This window comes from Gekko japonicus, unplaced genomic scaffold, assembly GCF_001447785.1.
Source record: "Gekko japonicus isolate JY-2015 unplaced genomic scaffold, Gekko_japonicus_V1.1 scaffold927, whole genome shotgun sequence".
NCBI classification, from domain to species: domain Eukaryota; kingdom Metazoa; phylum Chordata; class Lepidosauria; order Squamata; family Gekkonidae; genus Gekko; species Gekko japonicus.
The window spans coordinates 160,056-181,349 of record NW_015169805.1 but is presented as its reverse complement, the minus strand read 5'-3'; the positions used below and the strand labels follow the sequence as shown (position 1 = coordinate 181,349).

General features: G+C 45.5%; 1 protein-coding gene across 1 annotated transcript in view; it reads left to right on the top strand.

Moving 5' to 3' along the window:
• ABCC4 (ATP binding cassette subfamily C member 4) overlaps positions 1 to 21,294 on the top strand; it is a 177,631-nt gene that overhangs the window by 7,858 nt on the left and 148,479 nt on the right. Inside the window, exons 2-8 of the mRNA XM_015417130.1 lie at positions 5,993 to 6,103; positions 8,588 to 8,708; positions 10,699 to 10,917; positions 14,193 to 14,282; positions 15,239 to 15,402; positions 18,163 to 18,288; positions 19,102 to 19,351. Coding sequence (XP_015272616.1) covers positions 5,993 to 6,103; positions 8,588 to 8,708; positions 10,699 to 10,917; positions 14,193 to 14,282; positions 15,239 to 15,402; positions 18,163 to 18,288; positions 19,102 to 19,351 — 1,081 coding nt within the window. The remainder of the gene's footprint in view (positions 1 to 5,992; positions 6,104 to 8,587; positions 8,709 to 10,698; positions 10,918 to 14,192; positions 14,283 to 15,238; positions 15,403 to 18,162; positions 18,289 to 19,101; positions 19,352 to 21,294) is intronic.

Sequence of the window (21,294 nt, the reverse complement as noted above, 5' to 3'; positions counted from 1 at the left end):
GAAATTGCAAGTAGATAAATAGGTACCACTTCGGTGGGAAGGTAACAGCGTTCCATGCGCCTTTGTGTTTAGTCATGCCGGCCACATGACCACGGAAATGTCTTCAGACAGCGCTGGCTCTTCGGCTTTGAAACGGAGATGAGCACCGCAGCCCTAGAGTCGGATTCGACTGTCTTTCGAGCAAGGGAACCTTTACCTTTACCTTTTTAAGCATGCCTAGGGCAGAGCAGTATGTGCAGTGTAATGGCCGTGGCTGACATTCTTTTCTTGCCTTCTTGACCTTGACTTTCCTGCGTTTCCTCTAAGGGAGACCATTTAAAACTGTGAGCTCCTTGGAGAAGTGATATGTTCTTTTTGGCTTATACCAGTCTATACATCTTCAAAATATCACTGATAATGATAAAAGGTAAAGGTTTCCCTTGCTCAAAAGCCAGTTGAATCCGACTCCAGGGGGCAGCGCCCATCTCCGTTTCCAAGCCGAAGAGCCAGCGTTGTCCAAAGGCGTTTCTGTGGTCACGTGGCCGGCGTGACTAAACGCCAAGGCGCACAGAACGCTGTTACTTTCCCACCGAAGCGGTATCTATTTATCTACTTGCAGTTTCTTGCTTTCAAATTGCTAGGTTGGCAGGAGCTGGGACCGGAGACGGGAGCTCACTCTGTCATGCGACGCTCGGGTCTCGAACTGCCGAACTACAGACCTCCTGGTCTGCAGCTCAGTGTCTTAACCTCTGAGCTACCATGGCCCCTGAGCCACTGATAATTATATGAATGTATAAATACTAGGGTTCCCAAGTCTGGGTTGGAAAATACCTGGAGACTTTGGGGGTGGAGCCAGGAGAGGGTGGGGTTTGGGGAGGGGAGGGGCCTCAGCACAAAGCCACAGAGGCCACTCTTCAAAGCAGCCATTTTCTCCAGGGGAGCTGATTTCTGTCAGCTGGAGATCAGTTGTAAAAGCGGGAGATCCCCAGGCCCCACCTGGAGGCTGGCAGCCCTAATAAATACATATACTGATAATAGTTTGTGTTGGTACAATTCCACTCCAATATTAATGTTTATCAATATAGATCTTGGAGCTTTACCCAAAGGAGGTGGTCTGTGCATTGGTTACTGAGTTTTAAGAAAATGTGAGTGCAGCTGTGACAGCCAGAAAGCAAAGGTGCTGCTCAGTTCTCTTGGTCTGTCTGAGGTCCTGGTCTTGACCTTGGCGAGGGCATGAGAGCACTTGGTCATGAGAACACTGGGGCAGATCAGTGGTCCATCTTGTCCATTTTCTTTTTTCACACAGTGGCCAACCAGATGCTCCCAAAATGGTCTAGAAGCAGGGCCTGGACACCAAACCTTCCCCTAATGTTGCATCCTGCCACTGGCATTCAAAGGTTTACTGCCTCTGGATATGGAGGGTTATAACTTTGGTTCTGCTTCTGCTCATGTGACTCGTGTCACATGGCTTTCTGTCATATGCTCGTGGTTCTGTGAGTCCCCTGCTGCTGACTGGGGTGTGTGTGTTAAAGGTGACTCCCGTGTCTGGAAAGGCTGAAGACCGCTGAGGCTAACATTTTACTGTGTGCGCCTCTCTAATTAATCGTACACTGTTTCCAAACAACTAAGCAGATGTTGCTGTAGAGTTGCCATGTTTATAGCTGGAAGTCCTGATAGTCCGTATAAGGTGTAAACAGCCTGGCATTTCTGCAGTTTCTCTTCTGAATTGTTTGGACCAGCTCAAGGGATTCACAACATCGGAAAATCTATTTCAAGTCTGGATGAGCATCAAGGCGTTCAGGCAACACAAACCTCATGGCTGCACACCTGGTTTTTCTGCTTCCTTTAGTGTCTTGTGTTTCAGTTGTCAACGGCGTGAGGTCTACAAGAATCAAATCCTACTTGTATGCTTTTGCAGCCCCATTGATAGTTTTGCGAGCTTTACTGGGAAAAAGGATCATCGAGCGATCGATTTGAAAGAGCTCTTTGACTTTTTGTAGTGGTTACTTAGGAGTTTGGGCAGTAGCCACAACATTGCTTTAGGACGATTGGTTATCATGAGTTGTTTCGGGCACTTTTTGAGAACTAAGGAATAAGAACATTCCAGTTTTGTCTACAATAGCCACACACGACTTGTTGACCCACCAAGGTGAACACAGTCCACCAATCTTGTATGCCAAGAGGAAAGGCGAGGTATAAACATTTTAGTAAATATTTTTTTTTTAGTAAATGTTACGCGTCGGGCACACCTAGGAAGCTAATGGACTGCCGCGGGCTTGGTGGGCTGCATATCGCACAGGTCTGGTCTAGAAACTCAATGTTTCGAAATATTCCTGGACCTACAAGTGAATTCTGAACACGTTTGCTGCATTAGGAGGAGGCCTCAGGAGATCCATTGCGACACGGTTCTACTAAGATTGCTTAGGATTGCAGCCACCGTTCAGCTTCCTTCCAGTTGTTATCTTGCACAGCTTATGGCCCGGAGTGCTTGCGTTGGACTTACGTCCCCTCCAGGTTATATTACAGTGATGCGCAGTGAAGCTTCAGCTCGTTCAGAAGGTAGCACCAAGACTTCTTGTACGTAACGACTATAAGGGATGTATCTGGTCAGATCTCAAAGGGACTCCGTTAGCTCCTTTCCATTGTCCCGTAAAAGCTGCGTGGCCTTGAGCAGTGTAATAATCTGAAATTTCATTCATCGTCTCTATTTCCCCAAAAGACAAAAGGAGTAAAATAAATAAATTGCAACATTCATAAGAACATAAGAGATGCCAATGTTGGATCAGGCCAAAGGCCCATCCAGCCCAACACTCTGTATCACACAGTGGCCAGAAATACCAGGTGCCATCAGGAGGTCCACCAGTGGGGCCAGGACATTAGAAGCCCTCCCACTGTTGACCCCCCCCCCAAGCACCAAGATGACAGAGCATCACTTGCCCCAGAGTCCCTATCTATACCTTGTGGCTAATAGCCACTGATGGACCTCTGCTCCATATGCTTATCCAATTCCCTTTTGAAGCCGTCCATACTTGTAGCCGCCACCACTTCCTGTGGCAGTTGTTCAAAGTTGTATTAGGATTTTGACCTGAAAGCAGGAAGGGGACCACCCTACTTGGATTAGATTCATAGAAATTCATCAACCATGGTGGAATGAAACAACATCTTTACAGTATACAGTCCAGTCACCAAACTGTTTGTTGTACCTGGTTAGAGAGCCCCCAAAACGTGAGCATGTTAGGAAGAGGAGCTGATTTTAAGACATTTGAGAGAAACGTCTGACCTTCCTGTGCTCAGTACCTGCTCTTGGCAGTGCTGCAGTGGGAAGATTTGTTCCTCCATGCCACTAGGAAAGTGCTACTCCAGGCAATAGCCCAGTGCAGGGTTCTCCAACATCGTTCTCCTGGGCACCATGATGCCAACCAAGCTTTCCAGAAAGTGGTCAGAGCCTCTGTAAGGCAGGCCTTTTTACGGTCTCTTTTCCCTCCCATGGCCCCTTTTCTTTTTATTCCCCCTTCTCTTTCTCCCTCCGCCTGCAGGCTTCCTTTTGTTTTTAATTCCCCTCCTGCAGTTCTTTGCCTCCTGGGGCAGCCGTTTTGGAGTGCTACTGACCAATGCTCCCTCTAGAGCCAGTTTGGTGTAGTGGTTAAGTGTGCGGACTCTAATCTGGGAGAACGGTTTGATTCCCCACTCCTCCACTTGCACCTGCTGATGTGACCTTGGGTCAGTCACAAGCTCTGGCACAGCTGTCCTGGAAAAAGAGCAGTTTGTGTCAGAGTTCTCTCAGCCCTACCCACCTCACAGGGTATCTGTTGTGGGGAGGGGAAGGGAGAGGAGTTTGTGAGCCGCTCTGAGACTCCAAGTGAAGGGCGGGGTATAAATCCAATCTCTTCTCTAAGCGGTGGAGTCTTGTGAGCAAAAATTCTCCTTCGTGAGCTCCTGGCATTAAAGTTGCGAGCGAGCGATTTGCCTACTCCATAAATTAGTTTCCTTCGGAGCCGTCCTTCCTGAGCTGAGACGAAAACGTTTGAGCCGGAGGCTAAAAAAACCGTGAGGTAGCTCACACTAACTCAGCGTAGAGGGAACACTGCTACTGACGGTGCCCTCTCAAAATTCCTAAGGGGCCCACAGATTCAGAAAGGCTTGGGGACCTTAGGCCTAGTGGAAATGGCTGGCCCTGTTGGGGACTGAGAGCTCAGAGCCGTCGTTTTTCTCAGATTTCAGTAGGAACAAGCATTAAAGTGTCACTAATTAATAAATGGCGAGAGACTTCATTGGTGGGCAGAGCGTGCAAGGTAATTGAAAGTCCAAAGGGCAGTGAATCAGAGAGGCTTTACAACACAAAGCTTCTTGAAGAACTGGGAACAATTTCTGTGACGTGAGCAGTAGTACCCATCCGCTTGGCTTGCCCTTGCCTTGCAACAGATGGGCGTGCAGAAAGGAACACATGTGCCAGTGACTAGAAATACCGGTAGAACAAAGTCTGAGTCCAGTGGCACCTTTAAGACCAAAGTTTTATCCAGGGTATAAGCTTTTGTGTGCCCGCACCCTTCTTCAGACACAATCTGAAGAAGTGTGCATGCACACGACAGCACACACCTTGAGTAAAAACTTTGTTGGTCTTAAAGGTGCCGCTGGACTTCAGATCAACACGGCTACCCACCTGAATCTAAAAACACCAGTGTAAGGGATTGTTTGTCCTCCCAGTGGGACAATCAAAGCCCCTTCTGTTGAAAGCATGACATTCAAATCTCTTTTCTACTATGGAACGCTGGACATTGGATTTTTTCCTGTTCAAGCTTAAAAATCAAGTTATAGTTTACTGTTTCATTATACTTATGCATATTACATTGTTGTATCTTTACAAAAAAGTGAAGTTTTTTTAATATGATTATACTATGATTGTATACCTTACTAAACTTCAATAAAAAACTTTAAATTAAAAAACAAAACAAACCAAAAGGGTAAAAAGGAAAAAAATGGAACCTTACTGGTTATAAGCTGGGATCTTAGTTATGTGGAGGAACAAAGTGGCGATGAATCCGGTAAAAACATAAGAGGATGATTTTTTTATATCGCTTTTTGAGTATTCAGGGTGCTTCTCGTACAGTTTCTCAGTAATTTTTATGGCAAGCCTGTAAGACTGGTCAGTCTCATCCCAATAAGCATATGGGAGAACTGAGGCTGAAAGAATGGCGGTCTCTCAAAGGCCACCTAGTTACAAACACAACTGAATTTGGCTTTGATCCAGAGATGTCCCAGCTTATGTTCCTAACGGCACCACCAGCTGCAAAGTCAAATGATGCATACTTCAGGTGAAGTCAAAGGCTGATTAGGGAGAGCGCTTATATCATTCAAGAGCAGAAGAAGATGGAACATTAGTTGTTGAACAGTTGCGGAAGGTTACAGAAATGTATCATGGCCGAAACTGTGCTAGCTGGTATTGCGTCCCGCATTAACAGTGGGGGGATGAGGAGGACAGATGTGTGGCTTGACTTGTTGCATGGTCTGCTCCTGCTCCAATTGCCACGAACGAAAATACAAAAGTGAGGAAGTGCAGCGAGGGGACGATAAAGCCCAAGACTCTCCCATTGACTTGCTGCTTGGGCGTTTAAACGAGGCCGTTGCACCTTGGCAAAAGGTCTCACGTTGGGATTCGGCAGCACCCGAATCTCTTCTAGGCTTGGCTTTCTGCAAAATCCGCTAGCGATCTGGAGAGGCTCTTTGCAGTGTTTCTCATGCTCAAGTCTGGCTTGCAAGTAAAGTCTCTCATGTAGCTTCTGTTCCTTTCATCGTTGGAATGTTATTGTATTCTGTGGGCCAGTTTGCGGAGCTGGCACTGTGAGACGGGAGATGGTACATAACATTGCAGTATATGCAGTATTTTTTGACTGAAGTGTAAAGCCAAAATGTTAGGCTGCTTTCTGTTATCTGGGTGGGTGGTTGTGCATGGGCACCGAGGACCCCGGAGTGCATATAAGAGAATGACTGACATGTGGTTCTGCTGTTTGAACAGGTGGCTGAATCCTTTGTTCGTTCTTGGCCATAAGCGGAGACTAGACGAAGATGACATGTATAAAGTGCTGCCCGAAGATTCCTCGAAGGTGCTTGGGGAAGGGTTACAATGGTGAGTAGCTGAAGATCGACTTTCTGTGCCTTCCGGAGAGATCCTGTGCAGAGTTAACTCTAGTCTGAGCCCGTTGAAATAAGTGGGCTTGGAGTAACTGTGTACAGGATGGCATGATCCGTGATCAAAGATATAAGGACCGGGCCTCTCGATCTGATTGCATTCCATAAGTATAGCTACAGTAATGGTGTCGCTGCGAAGCCATCCTTCCCCACGTCCAGTGATTCCCAGTGTGTTTTATTGTACACTCGACTTTTTGGACGCAGCTCCTGTCCGTCAAGAGTCACAGGGAAGATATGGAGAGAGAGGGAGAAGTAAAGAAGGGAAAGGGTCTAACTGATTTCTGCATTAGTGTGTATGGTAAGGGCCAGGCTGATATTTCTTTGCCAGCTTTAGGTATTTTAATGTTGGGTTTTAAATTGACTGTTTATTGTATTTATTGCTGTTGTAAGCGGCCCTGAGCCCTGTTTGCAGGGAAGGGTGGCCTAATAAATCCAACTTAATAAATTATTATTAGTATTAGTATTTATATTTGTTTGGGCACTTCTGTGCACCTTTTCTCCCCAAGGGGACTAATTGGAAATTGCGAACTAATAACAGCCAATTTAAACACTAAGGTTTAAAGTAGGCAAGCTTCCTGGCCACACTGTGATTCACCAGGCTTGCTAATGGCGGCCCCGGGCTGCATGCCACAGGCCAGGAGGAGTCCTTTTGCTTGTTTTCTTGGACCTGCCTCCAAGAGACTGTACCTCGGACCGTGTACCTCTGGCTGTGCTCACGCGAAGGACCTACAGACAGAAGAGATAATAAGTTGAATAAATAAATAAATAAATAAATTAGGAGACGGCAAACTTAGTCCAGATGGTGTTGTGGGAAAGCTAGCAAGATTTTCTCAGTTTCTTCCTTTGTTGTCCTTGTTGAGATGGAGATACACGACTATCCTACAGCCCTGAGTCCTCTTGTTGGTGACAGAGGACAGTGTGCTCTTCCTCTCAGATCTCCGGTCTAGGAGCAACTGTTAGACAGAGCAGAGTTCTTTTCTGGCAGGCAGTGGAGAAACAAGCTAGCATATAAAAAACTCACACCCTGTCATACTGTCTCATCTCTGCCCTGGCTTGCTGTGAGCGCCATTGCTTGCCACAGCTGTGAGGCAGACTTAGGTCAGTTTCATGCAGGTTACTAGCCTTAAGTCTTTTCCCCTTGCTTCTTCACACCATCATAGTGCATTTGTGCATGATTTTCTCCCTTGCTTCTTCACAGCATCATGGTGCAACCCTGTCATACTGTCTCATCTCTGCCCTGGCTTGCTGTGAGCGCCATTGCTTGCCACAGCTGTGAGGCAGACTTAGGTCAGTTTCATGCAGGTTACTTCGTGCATGTTTTTCCCCCTTGCTTCTTCACACCATCATGGTGCATTCGTGCATGTTTTCCCCCCTTGCTTCTTCACACCATCATGGTGCATTCCCAGGATTTTCCCAGCTTTCCCCCGAACTTTCTCAAACCTGCTTTGATGAGAAGTTTTGTGAAAGTTCACAGTAAAGCCCGGATGCCATTTGGGTAGTAAAGTTTGGATTTGCACACTCACATGGCAGGCATTTTCCCCAATCCTGTCCCCGTGCCAGCCATTTCCTCTGCCCACCACTGGGGGATGTTGTAATCTCTGTCACATTGTGGGGCAAGACTAGCCACTGTAAATCTTTCATTGTGGAGATATAAAGGGAAAGGCATATTTCTGCAGTGAAATGGGCTAGAAACTTACTTTATAAGAATGACATCTGGGAATTTAGAGAACAGGTTGTTATAACGTACTGATAATTTTTAATTGTTGATTTAAAAAACCTTAAAGCCCCTGTGGCCATTGGGGAGAGGGCTCGGGCCAAGGGATTGGTGTGGATTGTTGATTTAAAAAACAAAACAAAAAAAACTTAAAAGCCCCAGTGGAGTGAGGGGGCTGATATAATGAATGAATGCTAGTTAATACAGGAAATTTGTTATAAGGAAATTTGTTGTAGTAATACAACTAAGTGTGTTAAAGATACAGAAGAGTAATTTTCTTTGGTGTGCCCTATTTTTTCCTATTGATATTACAGGCCTCCAAACACTGTTGGTGTGCATTTTCTCTCCGCTGCGTGACCCTGCGTCTTACTCAATTATATATAAGGGAGAGATGAATAAATATATTTGTCACGGGACAGAAGCAAAACACTGTGGCATAATACTGCTGTTTTATTCAAGTTTAAGCCCTTAATTGCCTTCTTTTTCTCCAAAGGGCAAACAAATGGCATTTCTGTTGCCTTCTTAAACCAGAGAGAGGGCTTTTCTCCTTGCCAGTAAATATATATATATATTTTCCTGTACATTCGATCAGTCAAAGCAATCGATCTGTGGGCTGTTCATTTGTATTTTGGTTTGGATGCTCTGCCTGACTGTCTCTCCCACCCCCGGTTCGTTGTTATGCCTCCTCTTCTTTCCCCCTTCTTGCAGGTATTGGGACAAAGAGGTGCAGAAAGCCAAAAAGGAAGCAAGAGCCCCACACTTAACAAAGGCAATTATACTTTGTTACTGGAAGTCTTACTTGGTTCTAGGACTTTTCACCCTGATTGAGGTAACAGACCGAAATAGACGTGCTTATCACTGCTTTGCCAGCAAGAATTCAAGGAGAGAGTGCCCCCCCCCTCCACAGTCACTGTTTACCCAACCAGTTTCTCTTTTCCCCTCCTCTCTTATCCCCTGCCAGGGCAGTACATCTTTTGTGGCTCCCACTGTGACCTCTGACCTTAAATTTGGGGTGGGCAGCTGCTATTATTAGCATTAAATGGTGCATTTTTGCTCTGTGATGCATAAGAAGAGCCCTGCTGGATTGGACCAGTGGTCCATCAATTCCAGCATCCTGTTTAACACAGTGGACAACCAGTTTCCGTAAAGGGCCAAGGAACAAGCATGGAGGTCAAGTCCTTCCCTTGATGCTGCCTCCCAGCAGTGGCATTGAACACATGAAGATGTCTTACACAAAATCAGATCCCTGGTCCATCAACGTCAGGGTCTCAGACAGAGGGTTTTTTGCATCATCTACTTCCTGGTCCTTTTAACTGGAGATGCCAGGGATTGAATCTGGCACCTTCTGCATGCCAAACAGATGCTCTACCAGTGACGTTTGCTGACTCCGTGTATGGAAGTTCCCTTCATTCACCTTGGCTGGTAGCCATGAATGGGGCTGTTTTTATGGGATTCTGGTTTGACTTCCCAGCAGGGAAGTAAAGATCTTGGCTTGGCTGAATTGTCTTCTGCTTGGATTCTAGATCTAGGCATTATTTCTGCCATGGGGGTAGGAGGACCTCACAGCGCACTGCTGTGATTGTGGTGAAGATCTTGGATTGGCTGAATTGTCTTCTGCTTGGATTCTTGACCTAGGCATTCTTTCTGCCATGAGGGTGGAGGACCTCACAGCGCACTGCTGTGATTGTCCCATTTATGGTCATTTGTGTCTTTGCTAGATAAGAAGACCTTTTCAGTTACTAAATGTGAGGGTGTCGAACTACAGGATTCAGGAGCAGGTGGTACCAGTGATGCTCCTGACATGTTTGATCGCCATTTTGTCTGAATGGAGCCCTGCATGTATGCATTCAGACAAAATGGCGACCACGTACAGGAGGATACTGAGTAGTGTGTTCTCCTGGTATGTGTGGTTGGACAGCTCCATGCCTAACAATCGAAAAGGGCTACAGTGTTGATGCAGTAGCTCCTGCTGTGTTCCCACAGAACACTCGAAGGTTTGTTTTTGTTGTGTAATGTACTTCCTTCGTAGCTCATACCTTACAACCTTGCTGCTTAATTAGAAGAATGCCTTCTGCTTTTGGGGTGGGGTGTGGATTCCTGGCGTATGGTCAGATTTGGGGGTGTTTTTTTAGAGGTGTGGAGAGAGTGTAGTGCTTTTGGGGTGGGGTGTGGATACCTGGCGTATGGTCAGATTTGGGGGTGGTTTTTTTTTAGAGGTGTGGAGAGAGTGTAGTGCTACTTGACACATGAAGCTGCCCTGTACTGAATCGGACCCTGGGTCCATCAAGGTCAGTATTGTCTACTCAGACTGGCAGCATCTCTCCAGGGTCTCTGGTAGAGATTGCTCACATCACTTAGTGATGTAACAGTTGAAGTATGGCAATGAGGAGAGCTGAACCCAAGCAAGCCATTTTCTCACAGCTTCATCTGAATTGTGGGGAGAATAATACCCCCCTCTTACTGTACGGGGTTGTTGAGAGGATACAGTGCATGGTTTATTGGAACTTGAGACATCTTGCATCTTGGCCACTGCACCAGAAACACACCAATGACAGAACTGGGCATAGGGTGTTGATATAGGGATGATAATGTATTAAAGGTTATTGCAGATATATATTATAATTACATAGGCTGTACCAGATGGAGACCTAATGTTTTCTGGCTAAACTGAATGTGAATGCCGGCAGGAGAGAATATCTTTCTCCTGAGTCTGAGGTAAATAGTTCAGCTTTTGATGAAAGATAGTTTTATTTGTAACGTTTTCTCTTTATTTGTAACGTTTTTCTGCAGAAGTTTTATTTGTAACGTTTTCTCTTTAGGAAACACTCAAAATAATCCAGCCAATATTTCTGGGGAATATTATTACCTATTTTGAAAAGACTGGTTCATCTGCTGCTCTGAAATACGCTTATGCCTCCGCTGCGGCCTTGTCTGCGTGTACTTTGGTTCTGGCCATAACTCATCACTTGTATTTTTATCACGTACAACGTGCCGGCATGAAGCTGAGAGTGGCTATGTGCCATATGATTTATCGGAAGGTAAGCAACACATATTTTCTTTGTGAATAAACGGGGCGCTTTATGTTGGCTCTCCTCTCTGGCGCCTTTGTCTGTAAAGCAAACACTCAAAATGTTAGCTTGGCATCAGAAACGCTTCGTAAAGGGTGTGGCCGTTCAGTGAAAAGTATCTTTGGATTACACTCAGGATGTGTCTGATAGTCTGCGTGGGTCCCTCATGAAGCTAGTAAGGATGAATTCCAAGAAACAACAAGTGAGGGGGGGTGTCAGCATTTGTTTATTTTATTATTATTTATTAGATTTATTAATCACCCCATCCCAGCTTACATGTATATATCTCAGAGAAAGTGGAACATCCCCCACTGAGGATGCATCCCACTGAGCTCCAGGCACATGACAGGAAGTCACATGAAGTCAGAGTCACATGACAGGAAGAGGGGGAAGCCAGTGTTATGGCACGAGGCCACGGTAAGCAGACCAGGTGAGCTAGGCAGGAATCACAAGCCAAGCAACATGAAGTGTAATGTAGAGTCAGAGCCATGGAGGAATCTTCTCCACTGCTAAGTGACCTCACCTTACTATCCCATTGCTCCTCTTGGTGTGTGTTGTTGTTGTTCAGTTGCAGAGTCGAGTCCGACTCATCACGACCCCATGGACCACATCACGCCAGGCCCTCCTGTCTTCTGTCATGCTCCGGAGTTTGCTTAATTTCATGCATCGACAACACTGTCTAACCATCTCATCCTTTGCTGTCCCCTTCTTCTTTTGCCTTCCATCTTTCCCAGCATTAGGGTCTTCTCCAGTGAGTGCTCCCTTCTCATTTGAAAACAATGTGCCCTTACTTTCTCTGCATGTGCTGTAGCAGCCACTCCCTCCAAAAAGGAGCAAAAATCCCCTCCATTTCTATAGAGTCTTGTGACCCAGCAGGTAGGTCCTCTTTAGATCCTGACCCTTAAATGCTGGGCCCATGAGTACAGTGTGTACACATGTTGACTCTGTCCTAGCAACTGGAGTTTTTTTGTTTTTAAAGCAGAATTCTTGGTCCTGGGGATGGAGCCTGAGGGCATACCCATTGTTATTTTCACAACATTATGGCCTCTAAAAAATGCTCTGTATGGATGTAAATGCTCTTCTTACAAGCTGGTCGCTGCACATAGGTGGGGCGAGTGCTTTTGTGGACTGCTCGTCCTCTATGTATATTGATTTCAGTGTATATAATATCATTGGAAGACTTGCTGCGATAGGGCTCTTTGAAAGAGCACACGCCTCATCCCTTTTTGGGATATCGCCCCTCCACTTTTAAGCACAGGGAAGTGTTTCCACACACTTTTGATGTATCTGAGAATATCCAGCAGGAAGAACTGACATGTGTTAATTTTATTTATTTATTATTCGATTTATATCCCGCCCTCCCCTCAGGCTCAGGGCGGCTAACAATTAGGGCTCAAGGCCATGCTTAAAACAGTTAAAAACAAGATAGCACTCCAAGAGAGGTGAGTATTGCTGAAGATCTGGAACTTGTCTTTTTGGGGGACAAAAAGGGTTGTAGCAAGTATAAGTGTGTTTTCTCCACCCCCCCAAAGTTTCTGGGTTTCGGCCCCGTTAGGATCCCCGAAGCAGAGCACCTTCCCATTGTTAGCAATCCTCTCTGAGAGAGGATACTTCCTTGGTTCTTGAAGCATCTGAAATTTTCCCTAATCTTTAGGGGGGTTACCCTGTCTAACCTCACTGGAGGTGGTTTCAGTCAAGGCGCAGTTTTGCAGCACAATCCTGTGCGTGTTTACTCTACAGTCAGCCTCACTGAGTCCAGTGAGATTTACTGCGTGTTTGGGGATTGCGGCCGTAGATACCCCTGGGGCCTGCGGAGCTCATTCCGCAGCTGTTTGGATCAGGCTTACGGAGCGCCAAGTGTGGGCAGAAGATGAAGTCAGCAGCATCTTGGGTCATCTTGGGAGAGCAGAATTTGTTTTTCTTGCTCCCTCTTTGGATACCTGGGAAATGATCCCGGAGGTGCTGTGCTGTAATCACACATATTGCTTCCTCGTACATAAACACATCTCGGAGGTATTAATTTGCTGTTCTAGCGAATCTTAACTTGATCTGATGAAGGTTTAACAAAGTAGCCCTTTACAATAAATGCTGCTGGTTGTGTAGTGAAAGCTTGCACTCAGGGTTGGAAATGTGGAAAGACGCAGAGATGTTTGCATTGTATCCTTTTATCTGTTGTGGTTTCCTGCACCTCTTGTGCCACCCTTTAGATGCACAAACAATTAAAAATAGAAACCAACCAGTGGTGCTTGTGGAAAACAATAATAGATTGTTGTCCCCTGTGAAATGGCCCATTGAAAACCTTACAAGACCAGGATCCTGGCAGAGTGAACTGTGTGCACATCTGGCGAAGAATACCTGGATCTTTGAACACAGGCTGTTCAACAGCTGAAGGCCCTGCTGTGCTTCCAGGACTCAGACAATGGACCAAAGCATGGGCGTGCCCCATAGTTTCCGTTCCAAAAATCACAAAGTGCACGGTCATACTAGAGATGAAGGAAGAAAAAAAATGATCTTATGTCTAGTCCTCAGCTTTGGCTAAAACACATTCACCAGAAATGCTTCAGTAATGTCAGGAGTCCTCAATTTTTATGAAAGATTCTTCTTTGTTGTGCAGAAATGTTGTGGTCCATGTATACAGTGCCTGCAAACAAGTGCTTAGACGAGGAAGTAATAACAGTTATGACAGTGCAATTCCACAGACTGGCATAACAAACATTGTGGGGATTCTATTTCCACATCTCGCTACCTTTTCACAGCCAGCCAAGACTGCCGTGTTTGAATATATGTTCCAAAATCCTCAGTTTCCCTTACATGTCATATTAGTTTTCTGCTAAAGCTTAGAGAAACTTCTTTGGAATTAGGACCTGTGTATAGAGTTCTTCTTTTAGGGGGGAGCTGAAAAGGCCAGTGGTATTTCTTATAAAGAGTTTTTGGCATGGTTGAAAAGTATTCTTTCTGAGTTTTGGGTTGTGGCGTTTGGGGGGGGGTTGTGTTGAAAAGGGACTGAAGTGTTCAGCCATGTTGACTGAGGGCAATCAGTAATCTGATAGGCTGTGGTTATCCACATGATTGATGTTAGAAGTGCTGTCTTCATTTTCAATTGGCTGCACTCAGTAATGTTGTCACATAGCCCATTGTGGGTTCATAGTGCCTTGTGGCATCAGAAAAGATAATACCCAAACAAGTGGCCCTAATACCATAACTCTAGTTATAAAACCTAGGAGTGTTGTGTCTCTCTTTTGTAGGCACTTCGTCTGAGTAATACAGCTATGACAAAAACGACAACCGGTCAAATTGTGAACCTCTTATCGAATGATGTGAACAAGTTTGATCAGGTACGAACCATTATTGATAGCAAATGACTAGTTCGAGCTCACTTGTAACAGGACAGGAAGATGGGCTTATTTTCTTGGTTGCTGCTTCGCCAAGAGATGGATTGAAGCAGTTGTGTCCTTCTGTAGATGTGCCAAGTTGGACATAGAAATGTTTCTAAGCAAACTTGAGAACACTTTCTTGGGTGAACCACAGATCTGTGAGTTCCAAACAGGTGTGGTCAGAATTGTGTCGAAGAGGAATAATTTATTGGTAGCACTCATATGCATACTGTTCTAAATATGGCTCAGTGGTTGTCAGACGTTCTGCTGAGTTTTGAAAGGCCTTGTGTGCTCCAAAACTCATCAAATACTGTTAAAACAGTAAATGGAGGATGGTGACGGAAAGTGCCGTCAAGTCGCAACCGACTTATGGCAACCCTGAGTGTAGGGTTTTCAAGGCAAGAGATCTTCAGAGGTGGTTTGCCATTGCTTGCCTCTGCATTGCGACTCTGGACGTCCTTAGAGGTCTACCGTCCAAATGCTACCCAGAGCCAACTGCTTAGCTTCTGAGACCTGACAAGAATGGGCTAGCCTGTGTTATCCAGGTCAGGGCAAATGGAGAATACATAGCAATAAGTGGAGTAGACTAAAGTAGGTGCAGCTGAGTTAAATAGAACGGAGGAATGAGTCCACATTTGAGTAGACTCTTTAAATCCCTTCTAGCCGTGCCCAAATAAAAGCCAAATAATATCAGCTTTTATTCAGGCGCAGCTATTTCGGTAGCAGAATACAGATTTCTGATCTGAATAGTACTGATAAGGTATTTTGGGGGTATTTATTTGGCTCGGTGTATACAGAGTGCACACCCCTAATCACTACTTGTCAGTGAATCAGCTTGAGATTACCAGAACATGTCAGCTGCTGTCAGTCTTCTCACTCAGTTTGCGTATTTCACGGGCTGCTTTCTGTTTTCATAGGTGACCATTTTCTTGCATTTCTTATGGGCCGCACCACTGCAGGCAGTTGCAGTAACAGTCCTTCTTTGGCTTGAGATCGGCCCGTCTTGCCTTGCTGGGATGGCAGTTCTCATTATTCTGCTTCCTCTGCAGACCTGCTTTGGGAGGCTGTTCTCATCTCTGAGGTCAGTGGGTTTCCTGTTGGCAATTTGGGAATTTAAGCATTCTGAAAACTTGAAAACTTAGATGAAAGCTGCAAATTTTGTGTTTCATTATCTATGTGTCTTGGGCGTATGCCTTGTCATAAAGGTTCAAAAATACAAGAGCACCAAAGCCTGGAGCGTTTGAGAGGGAAAATTTAAGATTACGTAGATTGCTTTTTTAAAAAACACTTTTTAAAAAAAGACCATGATGTTTGGTTTTGAAATTTTGAGCAAGGCAGGCTGTGGAAGATATTCCTACATACATTTCCCCCCTGTTGGCATGTGTGTGTTGAAAAAGCATGCTCTGAGCAAAATTGCTTAGTAAAGTTGGAATGTCAACATTTGGGAGTGGTTTTGAAAAGATACATTTGGGTTTTGGCACTGCCACAGTGGCACTGGTTCTGCTGGTCACATTGCACTGGTTCTGCTGCTGGCCATGCAAACATGCCCCCCCCCCCCATCCCTTCCTACTGCAGAGGTTCTCTGGGACATACTGCTGGGCTTGTATTGCCTTGCTATTTTCCCTCATTGGAAACAATGGGGGATAGGTGGTGCCTCTTTAGGGGCTCATATAATTAAACCCCCTGGACCAATCTTTTTGAAATTTGGATATCCTTTTGGGGAGAGGCTCCAGCAGCTACACTGCAAATTTGGTGCCTCTGCCTCAAACCCTCTTCCCCCAGACCACTGAATATACCCTATGAGATTTGCCATTGACTATAATGGCCCAATAGGGTATAATGGAGCTGACTAATAGCCAAATAAAGCCGAATAGTATTCGGGAATCTATTTGGTAACCACTATTTGGTAACTACTTTGGTATTCAGCTTAATAAGTACCTGAAAAATGCCGAAAAGGCCTTATCTGGGTTTTTATTCGGCTTGCTAAATACTGAATGCACACCTCTAATTGGGTCAGAGAGAAGATAAAGAGTGGTGAAGTTGCCTGAGGATGGTGGTGGTTGTGAGTATCAGTGGTATAGGGGAGTAAGGCTGGGAAGGAGAATCATGGGAATATTGAAGAAGAGGAGTAGGTTTTTATACCCCGCTTTTCACTACCTTAAGGATTCTCAAAGCCACTTACAATCACTTTCCTCTCTGCACAGCAGTCACCTTGTAAGGTAGGTGGGGCTGAGAGTTCTGAGAGAACTGTGACTGGTCCAAGTTCACCCAGCAGGCTTCATGTGGAGGAGTGGGGAATCAAATCCGGTTCTCCAAATTAGAGTCCGCCACTCTTAACCACTATATCACACCTGCTCTTGTATTGATGTAAGCAAGCAAGTCAGAGGTTGAGGCAGGGGGAAACCACTTGGGTAAAACTTCCTCATTGGTCCGCCTTCCTTGTTGGGGTTACCTACCCCACCGCCTTCACTGCTGGCTATGCCAGTGCAGTTCTTCTTCCTTGTCGTGGTCTCTTATCGGAGGGAGAGTGTGTGAGAGCAATGGAAGAAGAGCAACTGATGCTCATTTGCCTTGCCTTCGCCTCAGTGGCAGTACAGAGTAGGTCCAGCCTAGGCTGTTGCTCTCCTTGATGGCGTGGTGTAGTTGTTAGAATGTTGAACTAGCATCTGGGAGACCCAGGCTCAGATCCCTGCCTCAGCGTGGAAGCTTGCTGAGTGACCTTGGACCGGTCCCTCCCTCTCAGCCCAATCTGCGTCACAGGGCAGTGGTTCTGTGGATGGAACGGAGAAGGGGGGAACAGTGTTGTAAGCAGCTTTGAGTCCCCGTTGAGGGAAAAAGCAGGGTATAAATATCTAAATAAAATATCTGTTAGTGCTCACATGCCTGCCCCATTCCTGGTGGAATCTGGGCAGGAATCGGATCATGCCAGACCCTTGGTGCTGGTTCTGCCAACAGGGTCTTTGGGATGGTGGTGGCCGAAGGCATCAGGATAATGTTGCGAGAGGAAAAACTGGAATGGAAAAGGTTAGGAGCAGCAACGGGTAGGCAACATTCTTGTTCCATCTGCTGAAAAAAACACGCATCTACCAATGAAAATGTTGAATGAGAAGCAAGGGAGGTTATGGGCAAGGATTTACTTGACTGGATGTGCTGCTAGTACTTCGGGGTTGCCCCTGACCTGGCTGGTCGCATCATGGGTCCAGTAGGCCATGATGAGTCTGAGCCTCATCTCCTCCCACATCTCCAGCCTCCGCAACACTGGTGGGACTTCAGGGCCTTGCTTTTGTCATCTGGGCAGAGAGCAGGCCCTGGGAGCAGAGCAGAATGTTATAGTGTGCTGCTGCTGGGCAAATATTCCTGGAGGTTCCTTCTCTGGGACCCACTGTTCACCCAAGCCTCCCTTCCCCCCTGTGATATTTCACTGGTCTTTCACTACATAATTGAGCTTTCCACTGATGTTAAGAACACAAGAGAGGCCATGTTGGATCAGGCCAGTGGCCCGTCCAGTCCAACACTCTGTGTCACACAGTGGCCACAACCCAGGTGCCATCAGGAGGTCCTCTAGCAGGGCCAGAAAAGGTTGACACTAAATGCAGTGCTATGCCTAGTTAAATCCCACCCCAAACACCTGAGCTGCTTTTTTTGTGTGTACATATTTAGTTGGCTTCAGTAGATAAGCTATATTCAGTGGTAGCATGACATCTATTCCTTTCTGACTGAATTACCTGTAATTGCTGGTGGGCACCTTATCCATTAAGAGGGCCATGCACATATCCTAGAGTTTTTTTTAAAAAAATAGTTGCATATTATTTAGGCTGTAACTTTTTGATTTACGTTACAGGAGCAGGACCGCATCCTTCACAGACGTGAGGATCAGGACCATGAATGAGGTCATAACTGGGATGAGGATCATCAAGATGTATGCCTGGGAGAAATCGTTTGCTGATCTCGTGAACACCCTGAGAAGGTAATCAGCGTCCCACGGACAGGGATGCATACATAGTCTTGCCAGTTTTTGAAAGGTTTTTGAAACAGTGTGTGTATGTGTTGGAATATAAGATAGTAGTGACATTTTTCTTTGACTCCAAAAAAGAATCTGAGAACATTTTTCTTGAGAGTGTAGAGCAACTTTCTGATATTTTATCTGAATTAAGTCTGCGTTGCCTGTTTTCTTCTACTTATGCAGTGGTGGTAGCTCTGCTTAAGTAGCATGTTAGCAAAATCACGATTGCCACATAAAAAGAACTAGATTTATCACCATTTTGAAAACTGAAAAGAATACAAAATAATGCAGCATGTTGATTTTGCCGTAAGAGGCCCTAAGAGGCTATGAGAGCCAGCATGTTGCAGGGGTGTAGAGCGGTGGACTATAATCTGGATAACCACGTTTGATTCCCCACTCCTCCGTATGAAGCCTGCTGGGTGGCCTTGGGCCAGTCACAGTTCTCACGGAACTCTCTCAGACCCACTTGCTTCACGAGGTGCCTGTTGTGCGGAGAGGAAGGGAAGGGGATTGAAAGCCTCTTTGAGACTCCTGAAGGTAGAGAAAAGTGGGGTACAGAAACCAACTTTTCTTCTTTAAGTCTTCTGTCATCCTGGAACTTATTTTTGAATCTGCAGGAGAAGATGGGAGATCCGTCCCATCTACCTTCTCTATTCATCATGGTGTGCTTTAGAATCCTCGTGTTTTTCAGGGACTTTTACAACTGGATGCAAGTTTAGGTGTTTATAGTAAACATTAAATTGTTTCAAATGGTACTCTTTTTCTTTTCAATTCCAGGAGGGAGATTTCCATGGTTCTTAAGAGTTCTTACCTTCGGGGATTGAACTTGGCCTCTTTCTTTGTTGCCAGCAAAATAACTGTGTTTATGACCTTCATGACCTATGTACTACTTGGCAACGTTATCTCGGCAAGTCGGGTTTTCGTTGCCGTGTCGCTGTACGGTGCGGTGAGGCTCACCGTCACTCTCTTCTTCCCAGCGGCCATTGAGAAGGCATCTGAAGCAATGGTCAGCATTCGACGAATCAAGGTATGACGGGCCATGAAATTTGGATGTTGTGCTTGTGTTTTTTTAAACGGCAGTGTTGCAAATGAGTCCTCAAAAGTTGCATGCAACAAAGTTTTATTGTTTCCCCCTCTTACCCCTGACATACTCGTGTTAGTCCTTTGTGGACTATAAATTCTTATTTTTTAAAAAAATAAAGCAAACATGTAAAGACTTCCTGTCAGTTTACAACATTGAGTGTCAGGACTAGAATTAAAGGCAGAGAAATCTGTTTGTGGGCAAAGGCCTACACGTTGTTTCTGGCCTTGCTAGAACAGCCATGACAAGTCACAGAGGAGGGGCAGTAGGGGGTGAGTTTCACTAATTTTGAGCCTGGCCCAGCCAGGTCCAGAATTGGGGAGTTTCTTACTTCTTCAGTACCTGCCATTTGAGTGTAAGGTGATTTCCCTACCTGTTTTTAGTCTTCTCAGCATAAAGAGCAGTGGACTCTAACCTGGAAAACCGGGTTGGATCCCTCACTCCTCCTCCACATGAAGACTGCTGGGTGACCTTGGACCAGTTTTCTCAGAACTCTCTCAGCCTCGCCTACCTCACAAGGTGTGAGGAGAGGAAGGGAAGGCAACTGTAAGCCACTTTGAGAGTGCAGAGAATAACAGGGTGTAAAAACTACTCCTCCTTCATTCTCTTTCACCAAGAAGCTTTCCTCTCTCTGCCGTTTTGCCCTGTGTGGAGATTAGACTGAGAGAATGTGATTGGGTCCAAGGTCATCCAGTGAGCTTCATGACTGAGTGTGAATTCGAACCTGGGTCTGTCAGTTCCCAGTCCGATACTCTAATCACTACATCACACTGTCGTTCGTGTCTTTATTTGGACCTAGGACATGCTCCAGTGGCACATATCTTCTTGCTGACACTTACCCCCCCCCCCAAATCAGCACATGATAAGTGAATCCCCGTCTTTCCAGATAACTGGGTTGAGAGGAAAACACAACTTCTCTCAGGGGACATTCTGACTGAAAGCATGGACTCTTTGGAAGAAGGGAGGATCTGAAATGTAATTCTAGGAAGGAGGTTCCCGCAGAAAGTTGTCTTGCTTTTCGTTCCTGTTCATGACTGTATTGCTGATTTGCTCTTGCGTGACTGCCTCAGTTCTCAAAAACCATGGAGTTAAAAATATTTCGCTTGCATTCTGTGGGGAGTGTACTTCCAGAGAGTACTTGCTAACTTTATTGAAGTATTTTTCCTGTCATCTGCGTCTGTCCTTTATGCATTGGGCAACATTTCAAAGCTGGTGGTACCTCTTCTCCATGCTCCTCTCTATGCTGAATTATAGATCCTGCTGCTTATAGAACGGCACGGCCTCTCAGAGGAATTCCTTGTGTTGGTTTTTGATACAAAGAGATAAATATGACTAGTGGGTGGGGTAAACTGGTCTAGTGGCAAACCATTGCTTTGCCTCTTGGGTTTCCCCCCCTTGCTTTTATGTGTCATTGAATTCACCTCAGAAACTGCCTTAGTAGGCCGTGACTGAACCACAGTTCATCATGTGAGGAAATCTAGAAAGAGGCAGCACCCGTGCTTTGTATGACACACGGTGGTCTGAGAGTATAACTTTTTCCCTGGCCTTTCGGGAGAGTAAATCTGATTCATTTTAGAGCTGTAGTTTTTTAAATTGTAGACTTTCATGGTTAAAATAAGGGATTTTTAAAAATGGAAATTGAAACCTCTTCCCCTCCGTTTTTGTTTTAGTTAAAGTTGTGTGGGGTGGGATTGTTGGGGGAGGGGGCTGCTACTTGGATATTACCGTACTGGATCAGGGCCAAAGAGTAGATCCCTTATTTCTTGTGGCCTCTAATTGTCAGCACCCTCAGCACTCTGCTGGGTATAGTTACTTCTGGAAGTTCATCTTTGAGTATGGTTGTAGCCAATGTTCCCTTTAAGTTGTGGAGTCTTGTGAGCAAAAATTCT